Source organism: Rhagoletis zephyria, unplaced genomic scaffold (genome assembly GCF_001687245.7).
Source record: "Rhagoletis zephyria isolate East Lansing unplaced genomic scaffold, Rhagoletis_zephyria_1.1 Rzeph_scaffold_03652, whole genome shotgun sequence".
Taxonomy (NCBI): Eukaryota; Metazoa; Arthropoda; class Insecta; order Diptera; family Tephritidae; genus Rhagoletis; species Rhagoletis zephyria.
This window is the reverse complement of record NW_016160735.1, coordinates 36,800-55,208: the sequence shown is the minus strand read 5'-3', so window position 1 is coordinate 55,208 and position 18,409 is coordinate 36,800. Positions and strand designations below refer to the sequence as shown.

The window sequence follows — 18,409 nt, the reverse complement described above, 5'->3', positions numbered from 1 at the left end:
TTTTTCGAGGGTGTTTCATATTTTCTTTCATATAACGCATGAACAAAATCTATTTTTATATGGAAGAAAATGCACTTTATTATTATAAAATTTAATGGGCTACAAAATCGAATTAAAAAATCGAAAATATTGAAGAAAATTTGTTGATATTTCTTGGCTTTGCACGAGTCCTGTACGAAATTAAAAAAAAAGTATTCTTGTGGTTTTTGGTGTTGAATGAACTAAATTTTTATAAAAAATAAGAAAAGTTTGTTATGGAAAGTATCAACAAATAAAATATTCAAAACGTCCGGGTATTCATATTTTTGACGTTTACTGTATCTACATATATGTATATGTAAATTATATACACTTTGCTTATAGTTTGCTTATGGTACATATTTTTAGGCTTATTTTTTAACCTAAGAATCCGAGCTCTATGTAGAGTAATAATATTAAAATTAACATTTCAAAATTATGAGTATCAAAACGATTTTTTTAATATTCTAAAAACTGAATTATCTTATGTAAAATGTGTCTATCATTTCGTTTGTTTCTAACTAAAATTGCCAAAAATTGTCAAAGGTTTGCTCTTTCCTTTCATTCTGCAATTTTTAAAAGCGCACAGCATTGGCCAACGCCAGTGGCAACAGTTGACTTAGCCACGTGGCCAGCTGTTGCCCACTGCCATTGCACTGATCGGCGAGACAATCCTGACAGAATATTCGCTTGACATTATTCTCGGTTGGCTCCTCCATGCAATGCTCCAGTGAATCGGATTTGTTGGTGTAGTAGCAGAAGCGTTTCGTAATCGTTTTGCCATTGACTTTATTGCAAGATAAATACCGGTAGAAGAAAATCAAATGTTAGTTATGGCCGTATCAAAAGGGCAACTTACTTTCTTCAACAGTTTTACGACAAACGGGTCGCTCATGCTCCGAGTGTGTGGTGCTGCTGCAATTTCGCAAAACGCTGATATTGTGTTCCTTCATCACTTCCGGTTTGGGAATGTTATCCTCATCGAAAGTGACATCACAAAAGTCCTCCGCTCCAATTGTTTCAGAGCTGCAGTGCCAGCATTCCAGTTGCCTTGGTTGATTGGCTGTAAAATAAGAATAGGAAAAAATATAAATAGACTTTAGTAGACAATTCTATGAAAAAATTTGTAGGTAGTTTGTAATCGGTTTAAAAAAGCTTAAAAGGACGATCGCTAAATCTTCATAAGTCTATAAGATATATCTGAAATGGAGCTCACCATTTAGTGGCCTAAGTCGAGCCTAAATTACTTACTTACGTTTTGGCATAGATTATTTGCAGCAAGGAGGCTTTAGCTACCAACAATGGCGTAATTTCAAATACGTCGGATTAAAGTAACTTGTTTGGCCCGTGTGGCGTGGCTGGTGATGGAGCCAAGAATGCCAATGTCGTCCGCATGCGTCACGGCTTTCAGAGAGCCACTAGTCAACACACCGCGACTGCTGCGAGTAATGAAATGGGAGTCCGCAGACCCTGGCCCAGTTTTGGTTTCGATATTGTAGAAGTCCCCAAGGTCCCCTGATTGTAAACTTTTCAGCGAATGCAATCGGTTTTGATTTTTTGTCCGCCGTATTGGGTCAGCCATTTAAAATTTTTCGAATCTGACTTCAGATTCGTAATCAGCAACCCCGAAACTCCCCGAATAATGAACTCTAAGTGAGTCCGCTAAATTTTTAAAAAATCCTTTGCCACAATGGATCCACCATTTTGAATAAAGAAGAAAACGACTTCAGTTTCGTAATCAGCGAACCCGAAAACTATAGAATAAGTCGTGATCTAGCTATCTGTCATCATAAGCAGAGAGAAATGAATAAAGATATTCGCTTCTTGGCGAAAAGAGCGTCTTTAAAACGGTGCAGTAAAGACGCCATTTTGCATTTTTTTTAATTCGCCACGTTTTAGTTGAAAGTGTTTTAGTTCATAAGTATTTTGACATATTGCGTACTCATTTTCATTGATTGGAATTTTGGGCAGAGCTCTGGGCCGGTTGACGTGAATCTTCCCATATGTAATTTTAGCCGTCATCGATTCGCCACTTCGATGCTAGCTATGTTTGAGTTCCGGTCGCTTAAAGAAGAATTTTGCATGTGAAAGCAACAACAAAGTTAGCTAGCAGGGATAGACGGTAGCGAGTTTGGTTGTACCTCATTGAGTTCGTTCGTTTCGCCACTCGCTAACTGTTGGCGAATCGATGACGGCTTATATATGGAGAATCGTACGATCTTTGAAAGGAAAAAACATTTAAACAACTATGAAATGTTGGCTTCTTTCTAAAACAAACAAGTTTCATATTGAATTAAACAAAAAATCCAGTAAACAAAAACCTCCCACCTACATATGTATGTATGTATGTACGTATGTAAGTAAAAGCGCAATATATTTACACAAGGGCAGATTGTTTTGCATACATACTTCTAAACATTTTCGCATTTAAAAAAAGGGAAACCGCCGTTAAAGGAAACCAAAACAAATTTGGGTTAATGTCATGTAGGATGTATGCATTGGAATGTTGTTTACAATATACTCCTATGTACATAAATTATGGGACACCATTGACATCATCACAAGCGGCCAAGTAATGCGGTTGATGGCAGACTGCGAATAAATAAATATCTACTGAATAATGCTTGCGAATGTTGTTTCCTTGCGCTACCAATGGCATAGTCNTCGCATTTAAAAAAAGGGAAACCGCCGTTAAAGGAAACCAAAACAAATTTGGGTTAATGTCATGTAGGATGTATGCATTGGAATGTTGTTTACAATATACTCCTATGTACATAAATTATGGGACACCATTGACATCATCACAAGCGGCCAAGTAATGCGGTTGATGGCAGACTGCGAATAAATAAATATCTACTGAATAATGCTTGCGAATGTTGTTTCCTTACTGCCAATGGCATAGTAAGACAGGAAGTTCTAGTCAGTTGGGCGCCTACAATGCCACTATTTTTTATTTTTTTTTTGTATGTGTGTGTGTGTGTGGGATGATGTATGAAAGAAAGTGCAGGAAATGACCACTGATTGACAAATGCTGCTGGTGAAATTGTGCTTTCAATTTGTATAAAAATGTTACAATGCAACAAGTTTCTGAAAAGTAAGCGAAAAGAGTGCAAAAGATGTAATTTGCAAATTATTGTGTGTCACAGTGCATGCAGCAATAAAATGTTCATTACTTGCAAATTATATAGTCCTTCGAAAAAGACTTATTCGCCTTGGAATGCTTATCTACTNGCGAAAAGAGTGCAAAAGATGTAATTTGCAAATTATTGTGTGTCACAGTGAATGCAGCAATAAAATGTTCATTACTTGCAAATTATATAGTCCTTCGAAAAAGACTTATTCGCCTTGGAATGCTTATCTACAATTACATTTCCCCAACTCTTTTATTTCCCTTTAACTTTATTAACACCGATTTATGAGGAAATGTCGTCGACGCTTGGCGCCAATTTTGCATAACTATCAACGCAGCACACGTTCAAAGGACACAGCAAACGGCAGTCAGACAATTGGCGCCGCCATGGCGCGTGTTCTAATTTTTAGCGCCATCTTTGTTTATGTGGTCTTTGTAGTTGTTGTCGTTTTTGCCATTGGCCTGGCTCCATTGATATTGGCTTGACGACATACTTTATGCCCTCACTTGTAGACCTACACACATGCAAAGATAATTTTTAGACAGCTCCCCTGCTTATTTACGCTTAACAATTCCCAAGTAATGTATTTTGTATTCACAAGCATGAAATTAGAGGGATGTGCGAGAGTTTTGATATGTGTCCACACTCACAGCATCCCCATAGACAGCTTTATTCTCTACAACATACTTTCTCTTTATATTTACTACTATTTAGTTTATGTAACTAGAGGTATGTATATCTGTCGTATTTACTTGAGTGCCTTTAGATGGTTTGACTCTGGATTAAAAAAGAATAAGTTTCCCTTTAAAACTTCTATATTTTTATTAAGCTTCTATTCGAAGGGCATCTCAAACTACACCTATGATTAATTCATTTTTAAAATATTGCTTGGAAACCTAATGAAATGTTCATTAATGGAAGTATTAAAAATTACTGCTCTTTTAAATCGTTGAACTAAAATTGCACTTAAAAATATCAATAAATTGTTCAATAACCTCTCGTCAAAAGAACAACCATAAAAAAACTATTTACTCGCCCGTTTCCGCACACATTACTCAAATTGCGAAAATTGAAATAGGTTAATAAAAAAATTGGCAAAAGTGCAGTAAAGCATACGAGCGCATAGATATAACCTAGTAACACAATTTCTTCACTTTAATTTGTACTTGTATTTCCGCAAAACACATAAATAAAACTACAAAATTTCCTAGCGCAAAAGGGCTGCACTTCAGTTTGCTGGCGAGGAGGAGTTCAAAAGAAAACTACTGTGCATTTGCGAATATGTGAATATGCGTTTTCATGTATGTATGCATTTTATACATGCAAACTCCACACTTTCTCCTCTTCCTGCACGCACATTGACCAATCGCTTCGCTGGTTGTCATGGCGGTGAGTTGTGACCTGCTTTGTAACAAAAGTTTGCTTCAAGCAAGGCTGCACCTCAAAATAATTTCAAAGTTTTCACAGCGCGAGGCGACCAAGCTGATCTTCATACTCACACACACACACACACACACACACACGGTGCCTCAAGCTGCCAGTTACCGTCACTGCTGAAGACAGCTTTTAACTCATTTTTCTCTGGTTTTATTTAGTGCTTAAGTAATTAATGCCCGATGTCTGTTGCAGTAAGTAATACTTCCAAGCCCACTTGGTGGCTGGCTGTCGAGTGTCGGCTGTCCAAGGTGTGCCAAGACAGTTGCACGGCAAGTTGCGCATACGCCACGTATACCCCAGAAACTTTTGCAGGCGCTTCCACTCTACTTTAGGATGACCTTCCCGCAAAATGAACAAAATATTTCAATTACTATGCAAATTTTAAGCTAACGTCTATTACTTTTACTTGCCTTTAGTATTATTTTAGCCTCTGAAGANCGCAAAATGAACAAAATATTTCAATTACTATGCAAATTTTAAGCTAACGTTAATTACTTTTACCTGCGTCTGAAGGTTGTTTCTAGTTGCACTACCTGGCAGCTTAATGAAGTGGTTCAATTAGCGAATATTATTCCGCTATGCATTGCAATGTATTTATACCTAAATGCATATTAAAGAAACAAAACACGTTTATGTTTGTTCAAAGAGTATTGATTACCATTCCTGAAATATCCATTTGTTTACCCAACGCATGTTGTTTACCATCAGTCACTGTCAAGTGCTTTGTATAACGGTGTGTGTGTGCCAAGGACCCCCATAAATTTAATGAGGTTGCAATTCGAGCTATACTCCCACACACCTACACATGCATAAATATATTCAATTTTATTGCAGCACCTTAACACAGCTAGAATATTTTGCTTTACTGTAATCTCGTGCAAGTTGAAGAATTTTATCATTGCCGTTATTTTCATAGCCCTATTGTTTTTGCTTTCCTTATTGTATTTTTATAAATTTGAAATTGATATACTTTTACTTAAGCTCTCTGCTCCATCGCTTTTTATGTACCGCTCCGTAAACTTGCAAGTGGAAACAAGGATCAGGTAAAGAGCGCATTCGGCATTTAATTAGATATATTGAACGGCATTAGACGAATGCAATATGCTTGATATATAAATTTGACTAAGCGTTTATGAAAAATTATAAAGACAAAAGTTTTCTGTTTGGAAGGGCAGTTAGCGTAGGATGTATTTAATGTTGAATTTTATACATAAATATGCATATTCTTGCTTCCATTGGTGGGCTGTTATTTAAGTAGGAAACGATTGATTTCATTTAACTGGAAAAATACTTGAAATCCTGTGCCGGGTATTTTCGAAAAATTAAAACATCCCCTCAAGCTAAAGAAAGAATCTGTTCGAGCCGAGCGTAAGCGAAAATCCTATCCAAAATGAGAGGAAAATCAAACAAGTTAACGAACAGAAAACTATCCATTTGCATTATCGAACTTGGCTTTTGTTTGCCTCCGTTTGATTTGTTGAATGCAAAAACTTTGAACAAATTTTAGCAAATATTTGTATAACTTTGATGATATTTTGCTATTTCCCATCGCCAATTGTTAGTTTCGGGCATTTATTTAGCGCCATATGACAACACTATTCCAAGAAAAAAGGCAAGGCAATTCAATGATTTGAAATAATAGTTACAGTAGAACTTCGATAATCCGGATATGGTCTAATCTGGACCCTTCTGTAATCCGCACAAGGTTAACAAATAATAACATTATATTACTTATCTTGTAATCCGGACTAAAGAAATAATTATGGGTGGTTAAATGAAGTTCTACTGTACATACGTATATAATATTGACCCTAATTTGAGTAGCTACATTACTTCTTAAGCATTTTCCTTTCATAATTGACTTTAAGAAGTTCTTCCATGTTGCCTCTAGCAATAATAGTTTATGTTTTACACATTTTGGTGGAATTTTCTTGGGCCCCCTTGGCGGTCATATAAAATTAAAATGAACAATTTTCAGATTTTGTAAACATTAACAAAGCTTAAGTAATTGAGTCGAACAATTGAATAAAAGAAATATGTTTCTGCGCAAGTTGCTTTGTAGAGATACATATTTGCAAATGAATATTTAAAAATGTTTATAATTACCTGATATCGATTGTATGTGGAAAATTTTAATTTGAGATGAATAAAAATACTTCAATAAACAACAAATTAATTACATGTGCCACGTTCAATATTTTTTGTTGCAAAATTAAAATGTGAAATGGAGGTCTTCTGAAAATCTTACGATTATAAATCTGCTGAATATTGGATTGAGGAAAAATGTTGTTCTGTTTCCGTTCATGTTTTGTAAAGTAAATTCTGTAAACCTTCTGGGAGGAGATTTGGAGATTTACTCGAGCTAGGCAGATTAAAATATAAGCTATCCACCACACCTTACGGCCTTTTGATCACATATACAAAATCTAAGCCTTATAAGTAGGGCCGCGTGCGTAGGGCAGTCGATCAGAATAGTAAAAAAAATTAAATATAAGTTAGATTTACAAGAGCGCGTCGGATCAAGGTATGGTGGATTAGTTACATATTCAAAAACGTACATTTGAATGATCTGATGATTTGAGTTCCACGAAAGGGGGTGAGAGGGTCGCAAATGTCCAAAAACAAAGTGGACATATCGGTCGCGGTCGGTTTTTATTTCATTATTATTTATTATTTTGATCAATGATAACGGGAAATATGCATAAAATCTGCCGATTTCCTCAAGCAGAAGTGAGCTTGCGTCACATCTAAATAGTCAGATTTTTGAATGGGAGCTTCATTCAGGCTTACTTAACCCTTTCGATCCTGCTCGAAGTTTGCTCATAACAAAAATAGAAACTACGTATTGGAATTGGCTTAAATACATCCTGTCAGGAATTTTAAGGCTCAGATAACGATTCGAAATGGGTTTTGTGCAGAAAAGTTACACTCAAACCGTTTAGCTCTCTTTTGAAAATTACACAACTTTTTTATGGGAGACATGAGTACCATAAGTATTTTTTGTTGGGATGAATACATATGCCCCGCATAGGATTTGTAGACATTTTCTCATTTTCTTTGGCATTTACACAAAATGTGTTTTCGTAGACGCACTTTGTACTATATATGTACATACATACATATGAATGTCGAAGAAACCAAAAGAGGACGAAATATTAGACACGATTTTTCAAACGTCCAAAATTCCGAATGGGACATATATTTATGTCCGACTCCTCCTAGGCCTCCCTGTAGGAAGTGGGGACTCTTTTATAATTTTTTATTTGTATATTTTTTTCCAAACTGAAAAAAGCACTTAACCCGAGATTTGTCTGCTGGTTGCTTTTCGGATCGAGAAGTTTTTTTTTCATTAATTTTTGATCGTTCCGTACGTCCACCCCCGCCATGCCAACCGGCAGATGAACATACCGCCGTCATTAAAACTGACAGTTTTTTTCATTTTTGAAAGCCTGTAGATCTTCCCCCACCGCTGAAAGGATATACATCACATGGCTGTTTTTCTTTCTATCATCTACTATCCTGGATGGTTCTATTAAAACTTCGATGGTAAAGTCTGTACTTTTTTGATATGTAGTGCAGCATCAATTTTTGATACATATGTAAATCGTTTTGATGGCTTGGCCAAAGAGAATTCCCTTCCCAGCAGCATATTCTTCAGCGCCGATTAGGACCTTGCCGCCAGCTGTGAATATTCTCTGGGATTCAGTAAGGTTGAGGTTGAGGTTGCAATCGATGAACTTTTCATTACCAGCATATCAACCTAATATGATGTGAGCTATTAGTAAAGTGGTGATTTGACCAGATGAAATACTACCTTTATCTGGCTCGACTTGATTTTCTAAGAATGTTAACAACTTTTTCAAGCTTTCCTAGCCACCGGAAGATTCATATTTAATATCTTGACATATGAAATCAAACCGGTTTAGTTAAACCTTAGTCATCCTTTCGAGGAGGAACTCCAAAAGATTCCTAGACCTTACTCGCGATTAGAACTCTTATTGGCTACCCGACTGGGTACTGTAAGTTATGCTTCGATTTGAATAAAAGGGCGCCTTCTGTAGAGACTGGCTACAGGTTTTTTGGGCTGGTGGGGGGGAAACAACAGATCATATTCTAAATAACTGCCCACGTATCATGCACCGTGGGGACCTAAGGCTTTATGATAATGCGTGAATATACCCGGCGTATTTAATAATAATAGTCAACTTAAAATTTGTTTATCTTTTCGCAGTAAAAAAAGGTATGACGAAAACGGGCTTATGGCTTATTTATCGATTGATGTAGATATACATATGTATATGTAGATACCTTGTTTTTGTGGAATGCCAAAAATGACGAGAATTTATAAATAAGTATTTTCGGGAAAACTCATAAAGTTCTTATTTGGATTACGTACTTCATCAGCGAGCAGCTAAATAAACAATTCATAAAACAAATGCATATTTTCGAAACACTTCTGTAAAATATTTACAGCGTAATTTATCTTCTACCCGCTTATATATATTATAATCGTGTGTTTCTACTAGAGATGTAACGGATATTCGATAGCTATTCGGTTTTTTAAATACCCGGCCTAAATTTGTCATTCATTCCATCCAGTATATGGCCGGCCGAACAGTTTCTCAAAATTATATTAAGTAAAAGAATCTTCGTTAATTTTAGAAACACGTTATCTTAGTAAAAGTAATAAATTTAATACTCAAAATAAATTCATCATCTTTTTTTTTGTTAGAACAGAAACAATAATAGCTTAGAGTGGGCCGACTCTGCACAAATGCAACTAGAATTGCTCATTTGAAAGGTTTGGCCTTAAGCTTCTTTTTTTATTGCAAGCTTTTTATTGGCAGCTTTCATTTCTTTTAAAGGGTGGTCTTTAGAAATACATTTATTTTGGTGACAACGAGCCAATGGACTTGTTACCCGGCCGCCGGATATTCTTCCATTCGGCCAAATAACCATCCGTTACACCTCTAGTTTGTATATTTTCGGCAATCGCTGTTTCAATATACCTGTGTAATCGGGTCTGTTTACCGAAGGTCATTAGTATTTTTTCAATAATCACCTTGCTGACGTTTATGCATCGGCAAGTTCAATGCTTGTTTCTTCTGCCTTTGTTTGTATTTTTATTTAGCAGAGCAAAAAATTACATTAAACCATAACGGCGCGCCAAACAGACAGACATGCATACGCGGGCTAAACACACGGACCTCCAAAAATACACAAAAATACATAAAAACACCTGTAGAAATGAAATGAAATGAAATGAAAAGCTGAAAGACGCTCTCAGCCTCCACTGAGCGTACACACAACTATGCTAAAATTAATTACAGACAATTTCCCAACGATCACCTCTTCCAGCGTTGGGCACTTGTTCGCTGTCCCGCTGGATTTCAGTTCATTTATTTATCCCACTTCGATTCAATTGAAATCTTTTAAAAATACATACTGAAATTTTTCACTTAAATAAGCTATTGCATTAACTTATTCGTCTTTATTTTTATGCCTTTCAATATTGAAAATGAATTGCGTTTACTTTTTGAACGCTAAAGAAAACTGGACTAGTAATTACTTAAAATAGCATAAAATTTTTAGCTTAAGAATTGACAAGTTTTGAAGTAGAAATTTAAATCTATTATCTAATGAAGTTTTATATGGCAACATATCGATTGATAATGAAAATTTTGATTTTCAATACAGTGAAGGGTATATTTCCTTCGGAAAAATAAATTACCTTGATTTTTTTGCTATTCTTTGGATTTGCTTAAATTGTATTGGGAAAGTAAACTCACACAAGAATTTAATTAAAAAAAAGAAAGACCATTGGTATCCAGCTGTGACTCACTAATCGGCAGCCGTTCATTTTAAATTCAGTGCAAATATATATTAAAAGCCACAAGTGGCCACTGATTTACAATTAAATACTCGCTGGTACCTATAGCACACAAAGTTATGTACATACATATGTATGTCTGTATGTACATTGGATAGTCGAACAAATCCTTTCGAATTTGCACACCAAATTTCAAGACCTTTAATATTCCAACCAAGTACAATATGCCATTTTGATCGATAATCCTTTGCCATTTTTATGACAGAACCATAACAAACTTTTGTGATTTCTGTGCGTGACACTGAATCAAATGATTTGCCAAGACATCCTTTGAATTAAATCCTTAAGATCATTCTGCAGATTCCAGAAATAATTAAAATATGAAGGTGATGGGTTCAGGAAATGAGGAAAATGGATGCATTCCTAGCCGAACTGTCCCGATTCTTGCCAAGTCAGCAAACTTGTGTTTGACCTGGCGTTGTCATGAATAATGATGGATCTATTGATAGATTCTTGCCGGATTTTTTCAATATTCTCCTCTAATCTGCGTGGTGGTTGATAGTAGATACTAGTTTCTGAATTATAAACGCAACAGAAAATTATTTCACTATTCCTTACTGGATAGATTAATCCGAGCCGGAAGTGAAATGTAGGAAACTAACCTTGAAACTCTGCAATGCTGCCAGAGTTCTTCACATGCAAGCTGCGACAAATGTAACCGTGAAACGCTGAAACCTATTTTTATTCCATTTTGTGCTTCATATAGGCTCCGTACATTTGCAAGCCAAATATTTCATTACAAATTCTATTAACATTGGACAAAAAAGGTCGAATCAGTCATCGATCACCATTTCACCATTAGTTGCTGATTACTAAATGAGTGATGCCAAATCTATTTATGGTACGACCCGTGAGATATCCAGTTTAAACACTCGGCATGAATATACTACATATATATATATATATATATATATATATATACATATATACTTACCTATGTCGGCTGAATAAGTCGGTGGGTAACCGACGTAAAATCAGCTATCTTAGATGAAAATATTTTTCTGATTATGAACGATTAAATGCGATTATTTTTGATTATTTACAATTATTGTTGATAGCTTTTTTTCTTTCAAATGTAATTTTAGCGAAAACTACAGTACAGATAATTTGAGTCAAGATTTTAAATGTTATTTCTTTGTCTCGGCAATGGAGGATTTATATGCAGCTGAAATCATCCATTTACCATTAGAAAGATAAGCTTAAACCTGACCAAAATCTATTAAGAAAACAACTCGCAATGGAGGGATTAAGGAATAACCCCATAAAAATTTCTGTATGTATAAAATAAACACAATATATGTCAGTACGTATCGTGCTTTCGTATATGCTATTATTTTGCCAATTGCTAAACTATTTTGACAAGTAAATTGCGTACAAAGACAGGCAGGCAGTAAAGCAATATAAGATCTTCAAACGAAATTATTTCTAATTTGTTCTGAAATTCATAAATATTTTGAAAATGTGTGTATTTACATAAATACATTAATACTTCGAACAAGAATTTTATGAAGATATATGCGTGTATAAGTAATGCATTTGCGTTCGTGGCGCGATATTTGAATTTACTTTTGTGTGGATATGTCAAAAGGTATTAATTCTAAATCGTATTTGGGACGTTTGAAAAATGCACAAAATTTAACTGATGTTTGCTACTTGCACATACACATAGAAACGTACGAGTATGCAAAAATGTAAATGTTCTGGACAGAAACTGTCGATAACAATGACTTCCTTAGATGATTTTTGAAGAATTCCAGGATATCTCACATCCTAAAAGTATGGGCATCGCAAGAAAAGACTGTCTATCATCATATGAAAGGCCTGATTTGTAAACCCCAAGCACTTCCTATTAAATTAAGACTTAGCCTCGTTATCTATGATTTTATATCTCCTGTCGTACAGCGCACAAATTTAAGCCAACAACGGAAGTTGTGTCATTTCTGTGTAGACTGTTTTAGTTCTATTTGATATGTTTTCATAAGATGCTAGACATCGGCTACAGTTGATAGCAGTTTTAATAATTCTTTTGATATATTTGTTTTAAAATTCGCCCATGAGTGATAAATCCAAGAAGTCCCCCATCTGGCCCATATTCGCTACGTCATAACTGGATTTGTATTGAAACAAGCAAACTATAGATACAAGTATCTTCATCTTTTTCCCCAGATTTCTTGAGAATTAATCAGTCCCCAAAATAAAAATTGATTTGATGCTTACAAGTCCAGATATACACTCACTTATTGAAGAACAAAATGTGGTTTGATTAACGTAATGTATTTTGGTAAAAGGACACTATACAGATTTCCTCACGTTGACTAAAAGCATAAACAGACGGCAGCGTTGATCCGCATTAACTCGGACTTAGTCCGGATGTACTGCAGTTAATTCCCTAGTTGATCCGGATCAACGCTACCGTCTGTTTAAGCTTTAAGGCCCCGTTAAGAGTATGTCCAATTAAGTCATGCATAACCAAATATCCTAGTTAAATTCCACACAATCTTTAAAAGGGACACATTTCAAAAATCAGATCTGAAGATATAACTGCTTGTGGATCGTACCGATGCAATGCAATTAATACAAAAACAGGTATAATGCATAATTGGTGATAAATAAATCCCACAAAATGATTTACACAAAAAAAATCTACTAAACTTTTTATTTTTATTTATTTTTTTCTTATTATCTTTTTACTATTTTTCGTGTTCACCGATTTTTACTCAGTGTCCCGGGACTGTGATTTGGCTCCGTTAGAAATTTTAGTGGAATAATATAAAAAATATCCCCCTTTCGCTAACTTATGCCGATTTCATTTCTACTTAAAAATGCAGCCTTCTCTTGGCCCTCTACGCACAAACATTAGGACGAGGGCGATGAGAAGGCAACATTTTTTGTAGAAACGAAAACGCCCATTAATTTCTATCATAAAATCAATTAGATAATTAGTAATGAAACACAATTTTTATTGAAAAGAAATGTATGAGTAATGCAAATAAAGGTATTAAATGACAAAGTTGGGCATAAATAAATAGTCGCGTCAATACGTTAAAAAAATAGTCATTACATTCATTTCCACATGGCATTTTTTAAATGCCTCCAATTTTTTGTCATTTCAATGGCTAGTGGAAATTCGACATAAGAATATAAATACTCTCTACATATTCAAATATTATTTAATTATGAATACAAAATGTGTGTTACCCTTTGAAAAAGCAATACCAACCTTGACAGTGCAGCGCCACCAAAATGAGGCAAATTCCGGTGAAGCAAATTTTTAAGTTGCTTTCCATTTCGTTCAGATTTGGTTTTTACTTAAGGTCGCGTAAATTTCACTTACTTCCGGCTAACTAACGAAATGGCTGGGGGCAGGTATACTTCCGTTCGATAGTAAAGTCACAAGATGACCTTCAAAAATAGGAACTCAGCTATTTATTTCTTAGGTTTTGTTTTTATTTTCTGTATTTCAATATTTCGATTGAGGCATACCAAATGTTATTTCGTTTCACTCTACAAACTAATTATGCATACAAGTATATTCCGAAATGTACTATGTATTTATTCTCCAAACATTCGCCCCGACAATATGGCGCCAGCAACCGTTATATTTGAAAACTATCTACAATTAAAGCGCACGCAATAATGTACCAGAAATTATTCGCACGTGACTAAAGCGATGGAACCCGTTGCAGACACTTTCTCTGACGAACTCCGACTAAACAGAGCAGCAGCTAGCGCCAACGCAAGAAGCTACCAAACACATTTGGCCATAAAAGCCACTGCGGGCAAGCGGCTAGCAACCCATCGGTGAGCGTCGGCAGCCAGCTGGCTGGCTTGCCAAAAACAATGCATAGTGATTTTCATATTTTCCCAAGTGACGTCACTCATCGCTGCTGCTATGTACATAGGTGCTTACATACATACGTTACTCCATCCGACAGCCGCTTAGATGTGCAAATCGTTTTTCGCCAGTTTGCAGCGGTGGTTGCCTACTTGCGTTCGCTGTCGTCTGCAATCGTGTTAGTCTGTTCGCTATTCGGTGAGGATTCGCTTTGGAGTAGCTTCGCTGCAAGCCTGCCATGGCGCCACTACGCCGGTGGTGATGGCAATGAAGGTGGCGGTGGTGGTGGCAGCCTTGGCGGCGACGTGCGACGAAGTCCTGCTAGGAATAAAAATTGCTGCGTTGGTCCTTTGGAAGGGGGATGCTGTTAGCAGAGAATGTTAAGAGTATTTTCTGTTGACTATACTCTGTTAACTAACTGTTAAGTTGCATGGAAATTATTAACGGAGAATGTTAATTTAATCAGAGAATGTTAATTTTAATTTAATAACATTAACATTCTCTGTTATTAACACATTGCTACAGTTTGAGAGACACTGTGTTGCGCATTATTTGGTATGCTTCCGGTGTTGGTATGGAATTTGAGCAGTTTGAGAGGCGTCCGCTTATGGCTATGGATTTAATGGCTATAAAACTGTAATCAATTTTCAATTTGCTCTCTAGCCGATTCCGGTAGTGCATTTTGGTCTAGTTTTGCTTCAAATATATTTGTTAAAAGCCAGTGCGAAAATTATTATTTCCTTACAAAAAATTCGATTTATTCTGGATGACTCCGAGGGAAAAAGCAAAGAATCTTTCGATTAATAGCATTTTTGATCTCTTTATGTGGAAAGGGAATAGTTACCTTTCATTTGAGCATGTCCTATGAATAGACTAATTGTGCCCCTTTATACCCGGACGGCCTATTTATGAAGGGCGACTAGTTGCTTTTAAAATATTTAGTTGTTTAGTTTAGTTTAGTTGCTCCTTTGGGATTCAAATCGGGTATTGGGGATCTTTGACTTGCTAAACGAATACTATATCTACTAAATACTAAAGGTTTTGTACGTTGTGACAGCAACATTGGTATGCCCTTAGCTCAATGTTGTATTTTCGAAGTGCATGAGAATCGGGGAAGAAATGAAGCCTGCTTTTCGTTAGCTTATTGAGCATCGGAATACTAGGGATTTTTTATGCAATACATCCAATAAATAATATAATCTTAATAGTTAAAGAAAAGCGAGCTTTATTGTTCATACCCTACTAATAAATATTATACATATGAAAGTTTGTATGTTTGTGTGTTTGGATGTTTGCGAAACCATCACGCGGCAACGACTGAACGGATTTGCATGAAATTTATGTGAAATCAAATTCCAACTCACAGAGAAAAATTGACGTTTTTCCCATACTGACTGAAAGTTTCATATTGCATATCTCTTTAAATATTTGGGCTAAGTACTCAAGCCTGGTTTGGATATATATATCGTCGTTTAAAGTGCAAAACCGCGTATCAGCAAAATGCAAAACCGCGTATGTGAAGTTGTAGAAATTATTTCCTAGAGTGTAAAAACACTCATATTTCAAAATGGTTCTCTTTTTTATAAAGCAATCGCATATCTGCCTAGTATATTTCAGGACGAATGGATAAGGATTGAGCCAAGAGCTTGTGTGAGCAAATCCAATTTTTGGCAGCCAATGTCAGTTACGCGGTTTTGCAGAATTACGATACGCGGGTTTGTACTTTAAACGACTATATGTATGTATGTATGTGAAACTAACCCAATACTCCATGAAGAAAAATGAGATTTATTGGACAACGTGGTGTGGCAACTCCCATACAAATCGATTTTTCTGTGTTGCATATCTCTGGAGGTGTTTTTTTCAGAGGACTGGAACTTGGCACCAAGATGTGTACATATACAACATTAAATCCATATTCATGGAGAAAAACTTGCGTTATTCGAAAAGGGGGCGTGGTACCTCCCGTAAAAATTGACTAGTTTGTACTGCCTATCTCTTAAGGTGTTCATGGTAGAGTACGGGGACTTGGTACTGGGGTATGTAAAATTAATTCCAAACTCAGAAGGAAGAAGACAAGGGTTATAAGAAAAAGGGGCGTGGCACTTCCTGCACAAATTGACGTTTTCTTGGCACATATCCCTGAAAGTGTTAGTGGGAGAATACTGGAACTTTGTTATGGAGTTGTGTATACAAAATCTATCAATTTCTCATAGAAAAAATGTGGGTTATTAATAAAGGAGGCACATCGCCTCCCATACATACTAAAACTTTCTTAATACATTTCTCTGGAAGGATAGAAAATCGCTGGGAGTATTTTAAATTTTTTATGGAGATTTATTTATAAGTGCCTTACTGACAGAAAAATTGTCATTTAATGCAAAGGGGAGAGCCGACTTCTAAAGCTTCCATGATGCATACATACCTCTTGAGGCATTTAGCTACAGTACTGAGAAGTGGTATTTTATCAAGGCCAGGTTACTAAATTTGAGTTGGAAATATTAGAACCCGCCGTGGCACCTCCCAGTAGGTTACACGTTCACGCGGCGTATCCATGGAACCATTCTACTGTAGGATCAGCTTTAAGTACCTGGGTCAATCAAAACTAAAATGTTTCAGGAAGTGTTTATCGGAATGTCGCAAGCTTATCAAAAGTTAATACGATAAAATTAAATACAGATTTTTTTTTTTTCAAAACTAAAAAAATCTGTCTCAATTCAGCCACGTAAACAACCAAATTTAGTATTCCATTACTGCCAATAATAAATAATTTTTAAATACATGTATGTGTATCCGAAAGCACTTGATAATGCCACAACAAACACATAAAAAAAAATTTAAAACAAAAATTAAAATTAAAATAAAAAAAATCGGCAAACTCGATTTGGAAATATCTATGAGTTTATATGCAAATCTTGACATTAATCTTATTCATTAAACGACAACAAAATCGAGTGACGATCAGCCTGTGGCAAAGCAAAATTGCGGGATAGAAAAAGAGGAGAGTTGCTAACAAGAAAAATGGAGACAGTAAGTACTTATATTTATTTATTTACATATATGTATATTAAGTATGTAAATGTAAGTACATAAGTGTAAATATGTATACACATATGTATGCAATGATTGCATTTGCACGCAAAATGCGTGACAGCCTAATAGCAACGAATAGACGGCGCACACGCGCAATGCGTTACGAGAGCTGAATGCCGGTGATGTTTTTTATTTATTTTATTTTTTTGTTGGTTGTGTGAACAAAAAATTATTTAGCAAACAGACTAGCGGACTTGATTTCTAAACATGGCAGCACATATTCACCAAATATTGTTTACATTGTTCGTCGATAATGCAAAATAAATCTCTGCTGTGGCAGCGACACACAAAAAACGCAAAAAAAGGGAAACTAAAACTTCATGCCGCCACATACCGATTGCAGCCAGCCACTCCAACTGCCACCAGGCGACAGCTTTGTGCGTACATAGAACATAATTTAATTTAGCTTCGCTTGAAGTTGGCCATAAAGCATTTTAAAGGCATGGCGCATGACCAGTGGGCAAGTCAAACCGGCCAATCAAGCAAGTGACCGCTCGCGTCCATTCTGGCGGACATTTCGAAAGGTAGTCAGTCGATAAATGCATTTGCCATTTTTTGTTTGTTGTCTTGGCTCCATGACCACTGCTTTCGAGCTGATTAGATTTAGAAGCAGAACCATTGAATAAAAGGAACATTTTTACGAAAGCTCTTCTTCGTTAAAGAAATACTAAGTAGGAGAAAGGAATCAAATATGCGGAAAATACGGAATGTCGTTGAATCGTTAATTGCACCTATTAGAGATGAGGTGGGGAATAACTGATCTCCGATTATAGCCGTGTGAGATTATTTGCGGCAAATTAGTACCCAAATGTGTGGCCGCTGTGGTGTGGTGGTTAGCAGTGCGCGCTTCCACTCCGCAGAGCCTGGGCTCAAGCCCTGGTCAAAGCAACATCGCAAACAAGTAAAGAAGAAGGGTTTTTACTTAACGGCGGTCGCCCATCTCAGCTTTCCTTTTATATATAAATACTCACCGTTCATTATAATTTTCTGCGCTATCTTTTAATT

General features: G+C 36.0%; 1 protein-coding gene across 2 annotated transcripts; it reads right to left on the bottom strand.

Annotated features, from left to right (window-relative positions):
* Positions 1-296: 296 nt before the first annotated feature.
* On the bottom strand, positions 297-14,206 carry twit (target of wit). 2 transcript variants are annotated; one of them, XM_017624512.1, is made up of 4 exons: positions 14,002-14,206; positions 13,697-13,878; positions 878-1,081; positions 297-805 (listed from the first exon to the last, which is right to left on the bottom strand). In XM_017624512.1, exons 2-4 carry the CDS (start codon positions 13,761-13,763, stop codon positions 594-596), a joined length of 483 nt encoding a protein of 160 aa, XP_017480001.1. In that variant the 5' UTR covers positions 13,764-13,878; positions 14,002-14,206; the 3' UTR covers positions 297-593. The 2 variants fall into 2 exon arrangements, with proteins under 2 accessions (XP_017480001.1, XP_017480000.1); XM_017624511.1 differs by having other exon boundaries at positions 13,697-14,206.
* Positions 14,207-18,409: the final 4,203 nt, after the last annotated feature.